Source organism: Rhea pennata, chromosome 23, assembly GCF_028389875.1.
Source record: "Rhea pennata isolate bPtePen1 chromosome 23, bPtePen1.pri, whole genome shotgun sequence".
NCBI classification, from domain to species: Eukaryota; Metazoa; Chordata; class Aves; order Rheiformes; family Rheidae; genus Rhea; species Rhea pennata.
Genome location: NC_084685.1, coordinates 8,682,241 through 8,702,560, shown reverse-complemented (window position 1 = coordinate 8,702,560; position 20,320 = coordinate 8,682,241). Strand labels below are relative to the sequence as shown.

Below are 20,320 nucleotides of genomic sequence, written 5' to 3'. Positions count from 1 at the left end.
TCCCAGCCGGGGCCTTCGTCCAGCAGTGCCGGCACCGCCCGGCCTCTTCCAAGCGCGTCTTGGGTGGCTGCAGTTCAAGTATCGTTTCGTGCAGTATTTGTCTAATTTTTACCGACTGGAATCGAATCTTTTCTCTGTGGGAAGCGGCCCGGGGTTCTCCTCTGACCCGGGTCCGAGCCTGGCCCACGTCCCGCAGTGGACGCACCCGCTTTGGCGGGATCTGGCGACGGGGCCGGGGCGCTGCTCGAGGCCGGTGCTCAGGGCCAGGGTGCTGCTCGGGCCGGGCCAGGCCGGGCCGGTGCTCGAGGCCGGTGCTCGGGGCCGGACCGGGCTGTGGTGGTGCTCGGGGCCGGGGCGCTGCTCGGGGCCGGGCCGGACCGGGCTGTGGTGGTGCTCGGGGCCGGGGCGCTGCTCGGGGCCGGGCCGGTGCTCGGGGCCGGTGCTCGGGGCCGGACCGGGCTGTGGTGGTGCTCGGGGCCGGGGCGCTGCTCGGGGCCGGGCCGGACCGGGCTGTGGTGGTGCTCGGGGCCGGGGCGCTGCTCGGGGCCGGGCCGGACCGGGCTGCGGTGGTGCTCGGGGCCGGGGCGCTGCTCGGGGCCGGGCCGGGCCGGTGCTTGGGGCCGGTGCTCGGGGCCGGGCCGGTGCTCGGGGCCGGTGCTCGGGGCCAGGCCGGGCCGGTGCTCGGGGCCGGTGCTCGGGGCCGGGCCGGGCCGGTGCTCGGGGCCGGTGCTCGGGGCCGGTGCTCGGGGCCGGCCCCGTCCGCGGGGGGCGGGGGGGGGCGGTGCTGCGGCGCGGCGCGGCCCGGTCCGTTCCCTTCCGGGCCGTTCCGGGCGGCGCGGGCGCGGGGGCGGCGTTCCGGGCCGCGGCGTTCCGGGCCGCGGGGGGGCGGTGTTGCGGGCCGTACCGGTCCGCGCCGTTCCGCGCAGTTCCGGTCCGGGCGGCGCGGGCGCGGCGGCGCCGTTCCGTTCAGTTCCGGGCCGCTCCGCGCCGCTCCGTGCCGCGCGGGCGCTGCCGCTGCCGGTGCCGGTGCCGGTGCCGGCGGCGCGGGCCGGGCCGGGCCTCAGCGCTGCCCCCGGCGGCGCGGCGCGGCAGCGCAGCCGCGCCCGCCCGCCCGCCCCGCGCAGGCCGGCGCCGCCATGGCCGCGCTGCACGCCAAGGCCGGCGGCCCCCCGCAGATCCCCGACACCCGCCGCGAGCTCGCCGAGCTGGTGAAGCGCAAGCAGGAGCTGGCAGTGAGCGGCGGGGCCGGGCCGGGCCGGGCCGGGCGGCGGGGGGAGGCGGCGGCGGGGCCGGGGCCGGGGCCGGGACCGGGATCGGCCCGTCCCGCGCTCCACGCTCCGCGCTTGTGCCCGGCAGGAGACGCTGGCCAACCTGGAGCGGCAGATCTACGCCTTCGAGGGCAGCTACCTGGAGGACACGCAGATGTACGGGAACATCATCCGCGGCTGGGACCGCTACCTCACCAACCAGAAGTGAGTGCGCGGCCCGCCCGCCCGCCCGCCCGCCCGCCGGGCGCCGCCGCCCGCGCTGCCACGCGCTCCCGCGCTCTCTCTTTCAGAAACTCCAACAGCAAAAACGACCGGAGGAACCGCAAGTTCAAGGAGGCCGAGCGGCTCTTCAGCAAGTCCTCCGTCACCTCGGCCGCGGTGAGTGCCCCCGAGCGCCCGCCGGCCGCGGCGCGGGGAGGCTGCAGGGGGTCGCCCGGCCGTGCTGCCCCGAGTGGGTCGCCCGGTCTCGCCAGCCCGGGGCAGGAATCGCCCGGCCGTGCTGCCCCGAGCGGGTCGCCCGGTCTCGCCAGCCCCGGGCAGGAATCGCCCGGCCGCGCTGCCCTGAGCGGGTCGCCCGGTCTCGCCAGCCCCGGGGCAGGAATCGCCCGGCCGCGCTGCCCCGAGCGGGTCGCCCGGTCTCGCCAGCCCCGGGGCAGGAATCGCCCGGCCGCGCTGCCCCGAGCGGGTCGCCCGGTCTCGCCAGCCCGGGGCAGGAATCGCCCAGCCGCGCTGCCCCGAGCGGGTCGCCCGGTCTCGCCAGCCCCGGGGCAGGAATCGCCCGGCCGCGCTGCCCCGAGCGGGTCGCCCGGTCTCGCCAGCCCGGGGCAGGAATCGCCCGGCCGCGCTGTCCCGAGCGGGTCGCCCGGTCTCGCCAGCCCGGGGCAGGAATCGCCCGGCCGCGCTGTCCCGAGCGGGTCGCCCGGTCTCGCCAGCCCGGGGCAGGAATCGCCCGGCCGCGCTGCCCCGAGCGGGTCGCCCGGTCTCGCCAGCCCCGGGCAGGAATTGCCCGGCCGCGCTGCCCCGAGCGGGTCGCCCGGTCTCGCCAGCCCCGGGGCAGGAATCGCCCGGCCGCGCTGCCCCGAGCGGGTCGCCCGGTCTCGCCAGCCCCGGGGCAGGAATCGCCCAGCCGCGCTGCCCCGAGCGGGTCGCCCGGTCTCGCCAGCCCCGGGGCAGGAATCGCCCGGCCGCGCTGCCCCGAGCGGGTCGCCCGGTCTCGCCAGCCCCGGGGCAGGAATCGCCCAGCTGCGCTGCCCTGAGTGGGTTGCCAGGCCGCACTGCCCCGAGGGAATCCCCCAGCCAAGCTGCCCTGAGGGGATCACCCAGTTTCCCTGGCCCCAAGGTGGGAATTGCCTGGCTGCGCTGCCCCGAGCAGATCTCCCAGCTGCGCTGCCCCGAGGGATTCACCCAGTCTCGCCAGCCCTGTGGGAATCGTCCAGCCGCCCTGCTTTGAGCGGATCTCCCAGCTGCCCAGCCCCGAGGGAATCATCCACCCGCGCTGCCCTGAGCAGATCACCCAGCCTCACCAGCCCCGAGGGAATCATCCGGCCGTGCTGCTGCAAGCTGCTTGGCAGTGGCTCCACCTGGAGCAAAGCCCAGCATGGCTGTTCCCTCCCCACACCTAATACCAGCGTGATCTCTATACTGTATCGGGTATCATGGTGGATGCTGCAGCTGTTGCAGGACCAGTTTTCCATTTAAACATTTTTATCTCTTCCTCTCCGCAGCATCTTAACTTTCATCTTGCAATCTTTTTCAGAAAACATTTTTTCCTAGTGTCGGGAGAGGTGAAAGGTAACCACAGTCAAGAAACACCTATACCATATACTTCTGTCACTGCTGTCCGCTTTGTCTCTTTCTTTTTGCTCCTAACTCCCACTTTTGCTTCACCCTATTGGTGTGGGGTTGTAAGTTCTTTGAAGCAAAGGCCTGGTGTGTCTTTCTCTGTGAGGTGATTTCCCTTTACTGGATGCTTGAAAAAAAGTAAGTGAATTGCTGCTTTCATTAAGTCCCTTTTGATTTTCTAGGCGGTCAGTGCATTAGCTGGAGTTCAAGACCAGCTCATTGAGAAGCGTAAGTCACTTTTTCATTTTGCTCTGAACACAACTACTTTGGAAAGAATTAACCTTCTGAATCCACTGTGTACTTGCCATTCCATTAGAGCACTCCCCTTTTGGGCACCAGCATCTGGTCCTCTTAGATGAGCTTCAGAGTACTCCCAACGTGTGCTCTAGCTATAAAAGTCAAGAAAGGGGCCCTATGAGAAACATTACAAGTAAAGCTGAGCTTTCTTTCTTGATAAGTGTTTATCTTTAGTATATATTTCAAGGATTCATTGTGTATAAAGCATGTTTAAATGGAACTGATGCTTTTTGGTATCTAGAGAAGCTGAAGCAATGCATTTTTTTGTTTGTATGTCTTTCAGTAAGTGATTATGAGAGAAGTTGAGTGCTCCACATTCAGATACCCTGCAGTCTGTTGCAAGCTCTGTTCAGCTCTCTCCTGAATCGGTCTTGCTCTCACTGAGACATTGAAACTGTTATGTGCTGATCAGAGAGCAGTGCTGGGTTTCCAGTGCTTGAAGCTGAAAACTTTAGTTCTCATATATTTTTTTTTCTCCTAGTGCTTTGAGAATATTAGCCACTTCTGTTCAGGCTTTTTTAAAAAAATGTAGTTGATATCAAATCAGATGCAATTCTAGTGTGCCTCAGTCACTGAGGAGGTAGCTTGCTGTGATTCAGACATATTTTTCGGGTTGTCTTATTTACTTCTTGGTGTTGTATGGCTCAGCATGCACTGGCTGCCCGATGCACCTTTCCTGGAGGTTGCTCTGTTTGCTTAGGGCCTGGGATGTGAGCTGCAGAGAAGTAACCATTGTGCTCCTCTGTGTTTGTTGTGCTCTAGGGGAGCCAGGCAGTGGGACAGAAAGTGACACTTCTCCAGACTTCCACAATCAAGAGAATGAGCCTAACCAGGAGGATGCTGAAGAGCTGGATGGATCTGTGCAGGGGGTGAAACCCCAGAAAGCTGCTTCCTCTACTTCCTCTGGCAGTCACCACAGCAGCCACAAAAAAAGGAAGAACAAAAATCGACACAGGTTAGTGGTACCAGCAGCCTTCTTGTTCATGCCTTCTGAATGGCTAGTTGTTGTTGAATTGACCTTATTATGCCACAGGAACTAGTAATTTGCTAGAGTAATGAGCAGCTCAGGCTACCTCTTTGTGGTGGTAATTTCTCTTGTTTTTAAGTTATATGCATCCTGTAGTATTCATCAGGATCCCATTGCTCCCATTACATCAAGGAGGAGAAGGTATGCAAAAACAGCTAAAACAAGCTGTCTGCACAGGTACTAATTCCAGCTCTGATACAGCTAGACTTGTGACTGGGCCTGTCTATCAAGAAGGATAAAACGTTTTCCTTCCACAGAAAAAGATAATAGGCCTAACTTCCTGTGCTTGCTTGTTGATTTCTGCAGAACTCAGTAACATAGGAATATTAGTACTTTGGGGAAGGAAGGTGAAAAAGCAAATCAGAATATTTGGGGCATTATGGACACCCTCAATATTTTCACTGAGAGTTCAACTCCAAATCCTTTCTATTTGTTGTCCTAATCTGAGTCTCTTTCCCTTTAGTTTATGAGATTTGTTTTGTTTGTCAAAAACCTTAAGGTATGTCTCTAAGGTGTGGTACAGCCTAGCAGGCTGGTGGCTTGGGCATCAGAAGGAATCTAACTGTTTTTTACAGGGGCATTCCCTCTGGGCTAACATAACCTACTTCTTTCCTTGTCTCAGCACTCTGCAGTAAGAGCTAGCTCATCTAAAAAGTATGATAATGTGCTGTGGAGATATGCCCTTAGAAATAGAAATACCTGGAAATGTGTGCTTTTGGAAAGAAGAGACAGAAACTTACTTTAGAACTATGTCTCTCTGGAAATGATTGCTGTAACTGATACCTAAAATTTATTAGAAGTAAAGGAGATCAAAAAAATCAAATATTACTTCTACCTGGAGCTTGTTGGCTCTGCGTATGGACAGGTTTCCCTCTCTGAGAGAACTTTCCATACACTTTCAGGAAAGAGAAATGTTTTAAAGAGCAGTGCTCTTTAAACATTGCTGTGGGAAAAGTCAGTTGGGAGATACAGAGGTAGGTAAAGTGCTTGCAAACTGTTAAACTACCTTTTCTCCCTAATTAGGTTTTGAGTCATTAGCATGTCTTTAATTCTTAGATCAGGATTTTCTTCCTGCAGTCTTAATTGGGCAATCATCCTAAAATATTGGATGTCCTCTTTGATTCCTCATAAACTAGGAATCCTAAGCAGTTTAAAACTTTTTTTTTTTAATTATTTTTTTGCCTGTAGATAATTGGAAAGAAGTTCAGGGATAACACAAAAAATTACCTCTGTAAGCAAATTCAGAAAAACAGTCTCTAAAACTAAAGTACAGCAGAAGAAAATTGTTTTTTCAGATGAATTAGAAATTATTATTTTATATGCATATATGGACAACACACAACTGTTTTTGTCCATAAATGCAACACCACTGCGACTGTGCTACAAATGCTGTAAATAATATACATTCTTTTGCTCCATTACCTAACCCAAACTTTGGCAACAGGAGTTAGGAAGAAACTACCCTACTGAAAGGTTTATGTTGCTTTGGGGTTTCTTGTACATTCCTTCCACTGAAGCAGCTGATGCTGGCTACTGTTGGAGACAGAATATTGGACATGAGGAGCCCTGATCTGATCTGGTATGGCAATTATTATCATCCTAAGAGATGCATCAGACAAATATAAATTACGGAAAGGCTTTTGCAATTAATAACTTACTATTCTGTAATGTTTAACATGGCCAGATAACGAAGGTAACCAAGTCTGTCTTTAATAAAAACACTATTAAAATTGTGATTGCTCGTACAGACTGTCCCCTAAATTTCAGCAAAAAAAAAAAAAAAAATAGAATGTTTGATTTTATCTAGGTTAAAAAAAAAAAGTCCTCATCAACTGAAAGTGTAACTAAATGCTTTAAAATGCTTTGCAGCCTGAAGTGCTCTTTAGAAACAGACCTGTGTCTGTTCCTTGAATATCATGTAATGGAGGTGGGGGTTGGAGGTGAAGAAATCTTGGAGGTTTCTTTTATGGCAGTTCTCGTTCAGAAGCTCTTCTATTTGCTTGCATAACGCTGGGTTCTGCTCGCCTAGTACTGAAGAATTGGAAGGTACTGGAAATGGACACCTTGAAGGTGCACCGACTCTACTTGTAAATAGCTTAGGCATTTCTGCTTGATACATGACCAAGCAGCAGTGTTGAAAGATGGCCTCAGAGTGGGCAGAACTCTGCGTATGCAGTTTTGTTTCTAGTTAAAGCAGACAATCAGATGGAAGTTAATGTTCTGGTTGAAGTCATCCTCAGTTCCCTCTGGGACTGCAAAAAGGCCAAAATGATTATTTTCTATGATGTGTTCAGCTACTTCAATGGCCAGAAATTACAGGAGGAAACACTACTGCTTCCTCCTACAAGTTCAGTGATGAAAAGCTACTGAGTTACAGATGTTTTGATGATAAATCCTAAGAAATACGGTGGTTAGCTTTCAGGAAGAACTGTTTCTAAAGACAGTGCTGTGGGATCAGTGTGAATGCCAAGACAACCTACGGGAATGTAACTGAACTGTAATTAGATTCAGCCAATTCACCATGTTATCTTTTTTGCTTTCTAAATGAAGCGAGTGTAAGAGAATGTGTGTGTGTGCGTGTATTATGAGACTATTTGAATGCATAGTTAGCCACACAGTTTTATGGTTGTCTCCGCCTTTGAACAAGCTTTGCTTTGCCATAATAATCTACACAAAGCCACTGCTTTCTGACCACCCATTTGTTTTTGCAAGCAAATCATTTTTTCCTCTGCCTGTGAGCTAGTGTGCACTTTCAAGTACTTGATAGCTTTCTTTTTCTGCACATAAAATTCCCTCCATAAAACCACTCTGCCTGTGTTTTAACACTTTTTTTTTTGATGTTGTTTTTTTCCCAGAAATCAAATTGGGGAGGGGGACTCTAGATTGCCAAATCTGGAGTGCTTTTTTGTGCCCAATTCTGGTTAAGATATTTTGAGAACTTTATGGCATTTGAACACTGGCTTTATTTTTCTTTTTCTTTTTTTTTTTAGTAATCTCGCTAGGGTGGCTAATCAACTAATTTATTTAATTCATTAGTATATTAATTTCTATTGCTTTCTTCCTTTCAAATGCTGCCCCTCAGCCCGTCTGGCATGTTTGATTATGACTTTGAGTAAGTTTGACTTGAATTAGTACTTGTGCTGTGTTGTTAGTGTGTAGACACCAATGTGCCTTTTGAGACCTTTCTAACCCATAGTTTATCTGTTTAATTGTAGGTATGTATATTAGGTTAGGCTGGGAAGTTTTTTTTAAAAACAGAAAAGCGTGATGGAGGTAACATTTCATTTAATAACTTCAGCAAAATTAAATTAACTTCACTCTTCTTTACCTCTCTATTCCATTTTAAAATAGATAAACTTTTTAACTTTAAAACTTAGTTAAATTCTGATTCTTCTGGCTTTGCTTCATAAGGAGATTAGTGTAGATTTGGATATTTCCTTCTGGAAAAATGTAATAAACTCAGTACCCTTGACTTCTATAATTCCTGTCAGCTCAAACTCCTATCTCTATTCCAAGTAAATAATCGTTACCACTATGTCTGAATAATTACCTATGGCATAGTTATACATCTAACAAATTAACATAGAGCATGCATATTTAACTTTATATTTCTTTACGCTGCGTAACTTCCCTGTGATTTCTATTATGAACCCCTGTTAACTCCTTTTTTTGAGTGGGTGGAATACGCATTTTGGCAAAGAATAAAGAATCCACTCTCTCTCCTTGCTGCTCCTTGTCCAGTAATACTGGGACAGCGATTTGGCTCAGCTGAATTGAGAATGTGGATTGAATTAACCAAATAGTCTTTGTTGTAGCCTGTGCCATATGCAGTAGCTGGTTCTTTGAACTCCAGTGTTGGTTTAATGTATTGAAATGGACGTTTCTCTTATCTTTCCAACCACAGGATTGATCTCAAGTTAAACAAAAAGCCAAGAGCCGTAAGTATCAGTGCTCTGTCATTGTTTTCATTGCTCATCCATACACTTGAGTGGCTGACTGACTCCTAATCTTAAAAAGCCTACTTCTGCTTTAAGTTCTTATTTTAATGTTTGAGGAATATCTTGGTATGAAATAAGCATTGTCTTGTGGATTTAATAAATAAGCCCAGGTAGGCTTGTTACGAAGCTAGGTCACAGTTAGAAGCCCCTTGCACTTTTTATGGAAAAAAAAAGCTGTTTTCTGTTCTTCTGTCTTGTCATGATCTGGAATATTAAAAGTACCTGGTTCTGGATGATGCGTTCCTGAGCTAAGGTTTTTGAAGGGTCCTGTCTTTAAAATGCTAAACTAAAACAAAACAAAACAAACAAAAAAACCCACAAAACTCTTTTCTGTTTGCCTGCAACTAATGGTGCATAGAAATGAGAGAAGACTGAGAAACCCAGCTCTGCAAGCAGAGTTGGAAGTAGAAGGGTGTTAATGTGTCTGTCCTTTCCTTTCTCTGCAGGACTATTAGACTCATCAGTGCTGAAGCTTCTGGGATTTAGGTCTACACGAATCCCCACGGAGAAAAATGCTGGTTGACTGAATGAGCGTGATGGCAGCTCTCTGGTCGAGTGTCTGCATATGGGAGTGGTTCACTCTAAAGAACTCAGATAGGGGGAGACATAGTCTTGGACCATGTACTTTGCATCACTTTCAAATCACCTGAGTTGCAGGAAGACTTATGGTATAGTAGTAGTAGTCATGGGTTCCTGAGTATTCTGTGCTTCCAGCTCAGTTGGGAATTTCCTACAATTGTCTGATCTTGCTGCTGACACCCGTGTCATCTGTAATAACTATGGAGAGCGATTTCCTTTTCCACTGGAATTGGGGTATGATTCAATATGTCCCATCTACATTTTAAGACTGTTAGATTACTTTTGATATTGCTATTTAGCTGTGTGGTTTTCATTTTGTTTTTTGTTTGTTTGTTTGTTTTTCTTTTATCCAAAGTGTATAGTTCATAATTTGGTTTTTGGTTTGTTTGTTTTAATCCATATAGAGAAGAAGGTTCTTCATTTTGTGGAACAACCCATTTGAATTCTTATTCAAGCAAAAAAGGTGATTAACCCTTTTCTCTAATTTTATTTTAAATAGTAACCCTTTAAAGTTTGTGTAGTACTTTTAGATACAGGGAAGGCTGAGCTCAAAGCCATCTTGCTCTTCGCTGTCCTTGAGGTTGAGTGAATTCTCTTTTTAATACAAACCTCTGTCACTTGTACATAAACAATAAAAGTTGCATCTTTGGCTCTCTTCTCACATTTTGTTCAGTCTAAAACTTTGACTCTTAGTGCTTTTAATTCTTCATCTGCTCTGTGAAGTTCTGAGAGTTCTGTGGAATTCTCCCACTTTCACATAGTAGCTGCTCCTAGCCTGTCTTACAATTCTTTGTGCTTTTGTTCCTCTGGTAGACATAACACCGAGTCCTTGGAAGGATTGCTAGGCACTAATCTCCAACTCTGTCCAGCTAATCCTGCTTCAAGGTAGAACTTGGATGTAAGTCAGTTCTTGCTGATACTGGCAGAATGCCTATAGATAAGAGATGTGCAGTGTTGATTGCCACTGGAAAAGTACACAGAGAAATGAGTGTTGGGTGTTTTTCACAGTAGCTAGGCCAAGATTTCAGTGTTGATGTTGAAATAGGCTGCACTTTGAGAAAAGTGGTATCTTATAAACATTGCCAATGAAGAGACTACTATGGGAGGTGTATCACCTGCCTTACACCCCGAGTACTTGCACAGGCATTTGGCATAGCTGAGTGCTAAATTTGGTCTGTTATACCTTTGCTGTCCTCGTCTCCATTTTTTTTATTATTATTAGTTTTCCCTCCCCTTTGGCTCCTTGCAGCTCAGTAAGTTCTGTCTTTGCCCTTGGTAGTAGGGTCTTGACCATCAGCCTCCCCCTGCCCCAGCCCCAGGTCCCTCCATGCAAGCACCTGCTCAGTGTAGAGTAGTACCTGAGACTGGAGGTAAAATCATATGGGAGCAAAGTTCTCCCTTATTTGGTTTTTCAGTTCAGGGATTGAGGCAGCTCTGTATTCTTTCCAGTCAAATTACTCATGGTTGAAGCTGGCTTATCCTTCAGTACACTCCTGGCTGGCACTCTCTTGTCATGGGATGATGGCAGCTTATCTGCGGGGGAGTGTAAGGATGTAATGACTTAAGCGGAAATCAGCCAAGCTGTCCTAGTTTTTTAAGTTACTCCTCTTGAAAGGTTAAATGAGGGGGAGGAAGAGATAGGATATTGTGTACTTCCAGAAAGTCTTGCTATTCCATAGTTCAGGGCGGGGGGGTGGGGGGGAGGGAGGGGAACAACTTAGCTGATGGTTTGTGACTACATGGCCCTGATACAAAAGTAGCTTTTCTTGCACTACTTCCACTTCTGTTCCAAAGCAAGGATTGCAATAGAGCCTGAACTTCTGAGGGTAAGAGTCTTTGCAAGCACCTCTTTGACCCAGAGGAAAGCTGCCATGCATTTTCAGCTGGGGGGGGGGGGGGGGGAATTTACCTGCAGAGCAGCACTGACAACAGGCTCATATAGTGTGGATGCCTATGTTTGCAATTTTTTTTTTTTTTTTCCAGCAGAAGTGTCAGTCAGTGCTGCTTTTCCTTGGCCACTCAGTTGGGGAAGGGGGTACTGCAAGGACAAGGGGAAAATGCAACTTTTCCTGCCTCACAGCAGCTTCTGTCACTAAAAGACAAGAACAGCCTGTTGTCATTGGAACAGTGTCTAATGCTAGCAGCCCGGGGGAGCTAGCGCATTGATCAGATCAGGGTAGAACTCTAAATAGCAGCTGCTTTGTTCATAGGTAAAGGAACCCAATTCTATTAATATAAAGCTTGGCAGCAGCCTGTTGGCTGCCAAGAAACAAGTGAAATGAAAAGGCCAAGTCCTAGCTGCTCCTGTGGGGCCTCCTCTAGCAGAGGAAATAGATTTGCTTGTCCAAGAACTGCTCCCAACTGGTCCGTGGCTCCAACCTCCTTGTGGTGCTATTGTAGTTAGTGAGGAAGGCAGCATGCTGGGGTCACTGCGCAGCTCAGGGACATACACACCATCACCTACAAAAGCCTTAGGAGACCAACTCTGGCAGTTCTCTCTTAAAACTGCTTTTTTTTTTTTTTTTTTTTTTTTTTTTTTTTTTTTCCCTCTTCTTCCTTCTTCAAGAACCTGAGTGACTAGAGGACTAAAGTTCTCCAAGCTATTTAGTGACTGGCTCAGGATACTGGAGGCTGAGAGCTGCACAGGCTTTTACCTGAATTTTAGTAAAAGCTAAGACTGGAAATAAACCAAATCAAAAAGTCCTTTGCTTGCAGACAATACCTCCAAAGCCAAGCAAATGCAGTGTGGCAGAATTGCAACTGTCTTTGCACTCCTTAAAGGTAGAGCAGGAGAAATGCACTAATCCCCTTTGCAACCTCGTCACCAAGAAGCTTAGGCAGGAGCTTACAGATTCCCACCCAAATGGCCTCACGGCAGCCAAGAGCTTGAAACGCGCAAGCAGACAGTGCTGCAGGGGCAGCAGCCTTCCCTGGCGCATCCAGCTCGCTGCACGGCAGCGCTGAGCACGTCCGCAGCCTCCTGCCTGCCGCTCGCCTGCAGCTCTGAGCAGGACGAAGGCAGGGGACCGTGCCGGGGGTGGGGGACAGCCCTGCGCCGTGCCCTGGTAAGTGGGCAGAGCTGGAGGGGGAGCAGGAGCCCTCCGTGCGCCCGGGGAGGGCTCTGTGCCGGGATCCAGCCCCCTGCCCTCCCTGCTCCCTTCCACCAGCGCTGCGCACAGCGAGCGAGGTGGGACGACGCTGTCACGCCCCTGCCTCGGTCGCGTGCGGCGGGGCAGCCCGTAGGATCCTCGCTGCGGCCGCTCGGTCTCCCGCGCTCCAGGGCCGCATGGGGCGGCTGCGTGCCCCACCGGTGCCCCAGTGGAGACGGGCCCTGCGTGCCTGGTGCTGGCGGCTCCTGTCCCTCGCGACGATGGCTCTCTCCGGGCTGCTGGTGCTCTGGAGATTGGCGTGGGTTAGTAGTGCCTGTTCATCCTCTTACCAGCTGCATTATCCGAGTCCGAAGTGCAACGTGCGATCCCCAAGCCAGAATTAGAGCCTGGAGCACAAGTGGCATCAGGAGCACTGCGGGGGGGATCGGAGGGGGGGTTCCTGTGTTCAGACCAATATAGAAACATGTCATTTGCGGTGAGGGATGCTCTCACATCACTGTCAGGGTAGTTTCAGCAGCCGGCCAGATGTGAACAGGTCACTGCCCCATCTAGCAGCATCGTTAGCACTGCTATAGGGCAGGGGGTGCTGGACCTTGGGCAGGATCTTTTGGCTCTAAGCAAGACACAGAGCTAGTAAGTCTCTACTCCAGCAAAGAGCAGCTGGGGACTTTTCCCCTGCTCTGCCCTCCCCGAGGGATCTGGCGTTTGAGCCCAGGATCGCTGCAAAGCGCATTCCCAGCCGGAGCAGGGCCACCCCTTCGGGATGCTCTCGGCACAGCGCGGGGGGGGGGGCTGCCCTGCGCTGCTGGGCCTCCGGCACGTCCTGTCTCTGTCCTCGCCTCTCTAGTACCTGCTCATCTTCTACAAGATTTGCTGGGACGTGATCTTCCAGGTCCTGCAAGAGGTAAAGCCCCTCCGTCAGCCTGATGGACCCCCCCTCGCAGGCTGCGCGCTGTGCCTCTCGCGCCCGGCCGCAGCCGTGGCCGGGTGAGCGCGGAGCCCAGGAACACCCAGGGAAACCAGCGAGGTCGGGCAAAGCGGGTGCTGCACGCAGCGCCGGAGCCGCCACCCCTCGCCCCACGGGGCCGCGGCGCCAGGGACCGGCGAGGCACCGACCTGGGCGGAGGGCGTCCGGGGCGTCCTGCAGCGCCACGGCCTCGGCCCCGGCTCCCCCGAGGGGGCCGCGCTCCCGTCCCGCGGCCGGGGCTAGCGCCTGCCTTGCGGGGCCGCTCGGGCACGGGGCTCCTGCTGGTTTGCCCCGGGCCGGGCCAGCGGCCGGGAGCCCGCGCTGCCGGGCAGACGCGTCAGTCGCTGCTGTCGGACGCGGCTTCCAGCTCGGCTCGGCGGTGCTGGCAAGGCTGGAAAGCGCCGGCGAGGAGGACGGCGCCTCGCCTTCCGCGCCCGGCCCGGAGCAGGCAGGTTGGTGCCGGGACCGCGGCCCGGGGCTGGCCGGGGCCGTGCCGCGCCGGCGGCTCAGGCGCCCGCTGCTGTCCCCAGGCCCCGGGGAGCTGCAGGAGCTGCGGGACACCAGCGCGGCCGTCCTGAAGAGGCTGGAGGCGCTGGAGGCCGACATCAGCTTCTTCAGCACCGAGCTGGGTGCCGAGAAGCTGCTGTGGAGCAGCCGGTTCCTGGAGCTGCTGCGGGAGCAGCAAGCACTGGCGGCGCGGGTGAGCGGTGCCGGTGCCGCCCCGGCGCCCCGCCAGCCCGGCCGCGGCCCGTCTCGCCCCCCGCCCCAGATGCGGGAGCGGAGCCGGCAGCAGCGGCCGGACGACGAGCGCCCCGAGCTGCGAGGCGACGCCAACGGCCCAGGCGCCGGCGGGGAGCTGGCAGGTATCGGCCGCGGGAGCCCACGACCCCGGAGCTGGAGGGGGCTGCACCCCCCGTCCCGGGCTCCTGCACAGGCAAAGGCGGCAGGAGCCAGGAGGGGGGCGCGGGGCTGGCGGCACGCGGGGCTCCGGCCGGCACTGGGATGCACTGGGACCCCTTCCCCCGGGAGCCCCGGTGCGGCAGGGACCCCGGCTCGCACGCCGAGCCCGGGGCGGCCGTACCTCCGCGCGCCGCTCCTGCGGCCGCGGGCCCAGGGCGGCCCTGACGCTCGGCAGCATCGCCCTCCCGCTCCGGACGGCGCGGACGGCGGCGTGACACGGACCGGGCTGCGGAGGAGCAAGGCGGGAGCCGCGCCAGGCGGTGCGGGCCCCCGGGGGACGAGGGGCTGCTCGCAGCGTTCATCGGCCGGATCTCTAGGTCTCCCTCAGGGCAGCTCATCCCGCGGGGGGGAGGCGGCGGCGGCGGGCTGCATCCCTGACGGAAGCCGTTTCCAGGGGAAGGCATTGCCCAGCCCCGTCTTGGAGGGAAAGGCGACAGCCCCGCGCAAGCACGCGGCGGGGAGCAGGCTGCCCCGGGCAGCACCTCGGGGTCCGGGACGGACCTTCGCCTCCGCCCGGGGCAGAGGGCTCCTCCCGGCCGCGCGTCCCCGCGGGCTGGGCACGGCTCTCTGCAGCCCGCTCTTACCGCCGCTCTCCCCCACCAGGGACGGGAGTGCCGCCCTGGCGATCACTCTCCTACTCGCCTTTTGCGCCGCTGAAGGACTCCCGTGGCCTGGGCAACCCCGACGCCCGCGCTGCGCCCCGCAGCTTTTCAGGGTCAGCGGCTCTGCAGCCGGCGGAAAACCCCAGGGAAGGCGCGAGCTGAGGCAGCGGCCCGGCGGGGAAAGCGCGGCAGCCCCAGCTCGCCCGCCCGGACCGGCAGCGCGGAAGGGCCCCGCTGCTTCCAAGCGGCATCGCCCGGCGCCGAGGACGTCAGGCACCAAGCAGCCAAACGCCTCTCGGGGAGCTGGACACCCCTGCCAGGCTCCGGACCAGGCAGTCCCAGGACCGCTCCCGCGTCCCTGCACGCACCCGTTTTATCAGCCTCCGGCCCGCAGCGCTCAGCACCAGCCTGGCCCTGCCCCGTCCTGCCCAGTTAGCAGAACTGGAGCCGTTCTCCGAAAACACGAAACTGCTCGAGGCCAGCATGTGCCGGGCTCGGCACGCCGGGCCAGCTCCGCGGGCTACCGCCTGGCCGCCTGCAGCCGCGGCCCGCCGGCCGAGCGCTCGGCTCCCAGCGCCGAGAGCAGCTCGTGCCACGGCCGAGCGCAGCGACCAGCGTGCTCGCGCCTGCGCCGCGCTGGGCGAGCAGGGCGGGAAACAACACCGACGGCACCAGCCTTCCCTGCGAGGCAGCCGGGTCCCCGGGAGTCCGCGCCGGGAGAAAGGGAGGCTGCAGGAGAACCGGCCCCGTCGCTGAACGCCGCGGCCCCCGCGCCGCTACCCCGCACCGCGTCAGCCGTCACCTGCTCTCCCGCAGGCGGGCCGCCGGGCCTGGGCCTGCTGGATCCGACTGAAACGCACGCCGGTCGTCGCCAACGGAGTCCAGCCAGAAGCGTCTTCCTTCTCTTTTGCAGCTTCTTGGGAGCTTCCAGGAGTAAGGTCAGAGCAATCTCCCCTAGCCATCTTTCACAAGCTGGAGAAGCTGTAGCAACGGACAGATTGCAAAACACAAGAGCTACCCTATTTACTTCCCTGTTGGCCAGACAAGTCCCCTTTGTCAGCTTCTCCAAATACATGTTGCAACTCTGATAGCTCCTTTGGTAGTGTTTGATGGGAACTGGTTCTCCTTGGGTGGTGGGCTCAGGGGCTCTTGCCCTAGGAGAACTGCCTGGTAAAGAGCGTGGCACGGCAGGGCAGCCTCTGTCCAGAACGATACGTGCTTAAAGCTGCCAAGAAGGAAGGCTAAAGGCCGAACCGGCCGTACCAGACACACCTGAGCAGCCAACGCAAACCAGCCCCTGCCCTGTGCAAAACACTGTGCTAACACACTCCATTAATCCCTAGCACCTTTGCTGGCCGCTGCCCTGGTCTCAGGAGGTTTGTGTGCTGTTCCCACTCTGCTCTGGACTGCCCATGAGGCCGTCACCTCCTCGGCCTCTGCTCCTGCCTCTATAAAATAAGGACCACAACTACCCCCCCCGTCTCGCTTACTTAGCCTTATATTTTACTGTGCAAACACTATTCAGCAGTATATGTCCAAACCCAGCACTGTGAAGGACCCCAATCCTAGTAGATCACAGAGGAAACATTTTTGGAAGAGTGGTGTGCAGGAGCAAGCCAGGCTTCACACCTCGAGGGGTCGAGGCCGTGCTGCAACAAGGGCTTACCTGTGCCTGCCTGTGCCCCTGCCCACGTGCTGGAGAAAGGTTGTTCTGGTGGGCTTTGCTGGAGAATGTAGGCAGTCCACTGTCACCAGCAGCACCAGAGCATGCGGCAGGTGGCACGTGGGAGCCGATGGCACACGTCCTCCCCAGCAATGCTGCCAGCTGCCAGGGACCTGCCAGAGCCTCAAGGAATTGTGCCAAGACAAGTTCCTACTTGGGCCCATGGAGCTCTGGTAAGTGATTGCTAAAGTAAACAGTGGCTTCATTCCACGTTTCTGTCAACACGTGGGAGCCAGTGTGCCTTGCTGAGTCTGGTCCAGATCAGTGTGTGTTGCAGACATGATTCAGTCACGGAAGTGTTTATTGCAAATTTGCAGATAGGCTTGTGTTGTTCAAAGCAGCATGTGGCAGCAGCGCTTCCTGCCTTGGAGATAATCCTGCCTTATGAGAAGGCTATGCAAACCAGCCGCTCCTCGCCAAGGGACATGCAAGCCCTGTTCATCACTGCGCCCCCCGCTCAAAACACGTCCCCAGCCCTGGGCGCACTGCCCTTCCCTGCCAGCCCTGGCACAGCACTGCCTGCTGTTGTCAGTCCCCAGAGCTGTCTTCTCTCTGACTGATGCTTTCTGTGGCACAAGTTTTTACCTGGCACAAGTGCAGAGAGCCCCCCTTGGTTCGTACCTGGAGGTCAGCTGGTGAGCAGAGGATCCCGCTCGTCTTGTCCTGCAGCCATGAGAACTGGTCTCCAGCACAAAGGCTTTTATGGGAATACTTCAGTGCTGTTCTCATCACCGGTGCCGGGCAGACTTGTCTGATGCTGCTTGTGAATTAACCCTGCAACGCTGTGCAACATCTGCCCCGAACCTGGGCCTGCCGCAGTCCCCAGGGACACGTGCGAGCACAGCACCTGCACAGCCCTCACTGCAGTCTTCGCTCCAGCACCCTGGGAGCTGCCCAGGTGTTTGGGACCACAGACAGGCCTCTACAGTGAGCAAGGATTGATTTTCCTAACGTGCCCACACAGCACCCGGCACAGTCAGGGAACTGATGCAATGCAAATAGCAGCCTGACTCACCCTGCACTGATCTGGCTCGTACAAGGTGTTTGAGGTGGGACAACCCCACACTTAGAAATACCAAAATGCTGGAAAATTCAGTGAGATGGAACCTGCAAATGAGCAACTCCCGGGCCTCTGCCACAGCAAAAGCCCTGCCCAGAACTGGCCAACCCCACTTCTGCAGGAATCAAAGTAGCATCTGCTCAGAGGCCCCTTTTTTCCTCCCAAAAAGCAGCAGGCAGCACTGTGCTGCACATCACAGCAGTGCCTGCCATGCCAGCCAGCAGCTTCACAGCAGTGCAGACGAAGCCGTGTTCCTGCTGCGGCTCCGCGCTCTTACAGCCGTCCACAGGGCTGTGCTGGAAATCCCCTGCTAGCCCCATTCTGAAAGTGGTTCGCTGACTGTACCATGGATGAGGTTTGAGAGGTGGGGAGCGAAATCAAACGGCATTAACTACATTCACAGAGCACTTCCTCCCCGCCGAACACAGCCCCATGTGTGGCCAGCCTCCAGCTGCAGCACTCTCACCGAGCTGTCTCCAAATGAGGCAATAGCTGGCTGGCTAGATATGGAAACCTTTCCCCCGGGGCAAACACACCATGCAAATCCTCCTGACCTATTGCTCAACCAGACGCTGTATTTACTCCAAAACATTTGTGCAATGCAGGCCTTCAGGGGAGGGGGAAGGCATTCTCGGCAGCAAGGAAACTAAACACTGCTTTCCGCTCATGGTCTGCGGCTTCACCGCAAGGACTGAACTGGCTGCTGCTCGTATCCATCACTGCAGTAAAGGCTTTAGGTTTGTTTAGGGGTCATGAAGGTTTGCTTAAGGAGCAGCTGAGATAGCAAGAAAGCACTTCTGCTGCCCTGACGTAACTCCTTAAACGAAAACTTTTCCCTAGCCAGCCCTGGCCTTAGGGAGTGCAGGGATATTCAGGACCTAGACCCCACGGCACTAAGGAACTCTGGCGACAGACATACTGAAAAATGTATGGCTAGAGGGGTGAGCATGGACAGGCACCTACAGCACCGGCAGAGCACTGGTTCCTCTGTCTGCGCACACTCTCCTTCCCTCCTGCAGGAGGCAACTCCTGCCCCGGCTGTTTGCTTGCTGTGGTGCAACATTTACTTGGGGGAGATATTTGCTTCCTTCACTTCTTCCCCTTCTATCCTTATCTTGGAAATGGAGAAGATGGGAAGGGAATATTGCTGGCTCCTCCAGAATCCAGTCAAGTCCCTGGGCTCTGAGCCAAGATCCTCCCAACCCTTCACACTCAACACAGTGCTCCTCCCTTCCACATAACACTTGGATGATGTTTGCCAGCCCCTTAACCCCAAAGGGTCCCTCTGTCCTGACAAGGGACAGGGTCTTAGGAAACAAGGAGCGCAACTGACTGAACAGCACCACTCCTCACCCTCCAGAGCACCTTCTCTGTCCCACAGATGTCTGTCCAGCCACAGCTCACCCTGTTTTCCAGCCATATACTTCTGTTGAGAAAGCTGCAGACCTTGCCAGCTAGCTTATGCTGCAAGTGAGACTTGCAACAGCAGCATCTCATGGACACATGGTGCAGAATTACTGCCTTACTGCAGGAGACCTCTTCCTATCTGCATGGAGAGCATCAGCTGCCCTGTCGCTGAGTAGGGTGAAAACAGGAGCTTCACACTGAAGCACCTTCCTTGTAAGGTGGCCTGCCCTGGCAGGGTGAGATCGCAGCACTCTCACACGAGCCAGCACACAACTGCTGCCATTACATAGCAGCCCCTTTCCCACAGCCCAGGCAGGAGCCTCATGTCGGATTCCTGCCCTCTGAAGAGGCCTGCAAATGTTAGAGTTGAGCTAGCCACATCCTGGAAATCCCCTGATGGGAGGGGACTCACAAGTTCAAATTAAAGTTCAGCAGCAAATAAAGGCACAAGGCAGCTCATGCAAGGGAAAGTGCAAGCAAGCCCTCTGGAAACCTGGCTACGGCTCGCTGAGCCCAGACCCTTCGCAAGTCCTGGTGCCTGTTCACCCCCGCGCTGGAGACAGAGGACTGGGTCTGCTACCTTTCTCCTTCACAGCTTGGCACACTGGAACACAACGAAGGGAACAGCCTTCTCTACCCTGACCTTTCCTTTTCCTTTCCTTTTTTTTTTTTTTTTTTTTTTACTATCAGTTTAAAAAACAAACAAACAAAAAAAAAGTCAGTGTTCTATAGCATAGACTTCTCTAAGAAGGTTTTTCCCCTGTCTGCTCTTTCTGCTGTGGTAGGGTCAAAGTAAAGCCTTTCTTTAATGATCCTGAACTACCTTTCCATCTTCTCTTAACACAACTGGGAAAAGCAAAGAGAAGGCGGCTCTTTATTCCAAAATGTATTAATGGACTCCTCATTCCTCTTTGCATGCACTCCCCACTTGCTGGTGGAAGGAGTTTTTCATGGCCTCAGCTTATGTCCCTCCACCCTCCTTCACTGCCTGGCGTTTGCAGGGGGATGTAGCCACACAGACACCCTGCTCCAGCAGAACCAGTGCAGGAGACAGCAAGAATGCCCGCCAGGAAGGAAGAAGCTGGCGATGGATGCTGCTTGCCAGACAAGTTCTGCAGAGCTCACAGCTGTTTGACCAGCTCCCACTGGCCCTGTTGTCCAACAGAAAACAAGCCTTGGTTCAGCACAGGACTTCTCCTCTGCTTTCCTTTGGTTGTGCCCTGGCACTTCTCAGGGGTCTACTCACTCTTCTCCAGCCTGGGAGAACTCGGGAGTTCCCCTTCAAGAAGGGTAGCAATTCCCCACACTGCCGGGGCAGGAAAAGCTGCCCAAGCAGGGGCTAGCCTCCTGCAGGGCTCCATGCAAGTGCTTAACCCTCAGCACAAGGCTGAGAGGCTGAAGACAGCAATCCCACTGCAGTACCATTTTCAACAGGGTGCCCGTGTGTGACCTCTTTAACTTTGATTCAGATTCTTCAGCT

General features: G+C 54.7%; 1 protein-coding gene across 3 annotated transcripts; it reads left to right on the top strand.

The window, feature by feature from the left end:
• The first annotated feature begins 1,111 nt into the window (after positions 1-1,111).
• Positions 1,112-9,672, top strand: MEAF6 (MYST/Esa1 associated factor 6). 3 transcript variants are annotated; one of them, XR_009960638.1, is made up of 8 exons: positions 1,112-1,232; positions 1,357-1,472; positions 1,559-1,646; positions 3,293-3,338; positions 4,170-4,362; positions 7,650-7,707; positions 8,339-8,372; positions 8,879-9,672. XR_009960638.1 is itself a non-coding variant. In XM_062594278.1 (7 exons), the coding sequence occupies exons 1-7, from the start codon at positions 1,137-1,139 to the stop codon at positions 8,885-8,887; spliced, it is 582 nt and encodes a 193-aa protein (XP_062450262.1). In that variant the 5' UTR covers positions 1,112-1,136; the 3' UTR covers positions 8,888-9,672. The 3 variants fall into 3 exon arrangements, 2 of the variants coding, with proteins under 2 accessions (XP_062450262.1, XP_062450261.1); XM_062594278.1 differs by lacking the exon at positions 7,650-7,707; XM_062594277.1 differs by lacking the exons at positions 7,650-7,707; positions 8,879-9,672 and having other exon boundaries at positions 8,339-8,538.
• The last annotated feature ends 10,648 nt before the right edge of the window (positions 9,673-20,320 follow it).

Coding starts and splice junctions, on each gene's coding strand:
- MEAF6 (XM_062594277.1), top strand. CDS start 1,137: ATGGCCGCGCTGCACGCCAAGGCCGGCGGCCCCCCGCAGATCCCCGAC. Junction 1,233..1,356: donor AGCGCAAGCAGGAGCTGGCA/GTGAGCGGCGGG, acceptor TGTGCCCGGCAG/GAGACGCTGGCCAACCTGGA. Junction 3,339..4,169: donor AGACCAGCTCATTGAGAAGC/GTAAGTCACTTT, acceptor GTTGTGCTCTAG/GGGAGCCAGGCAGTGGGACA.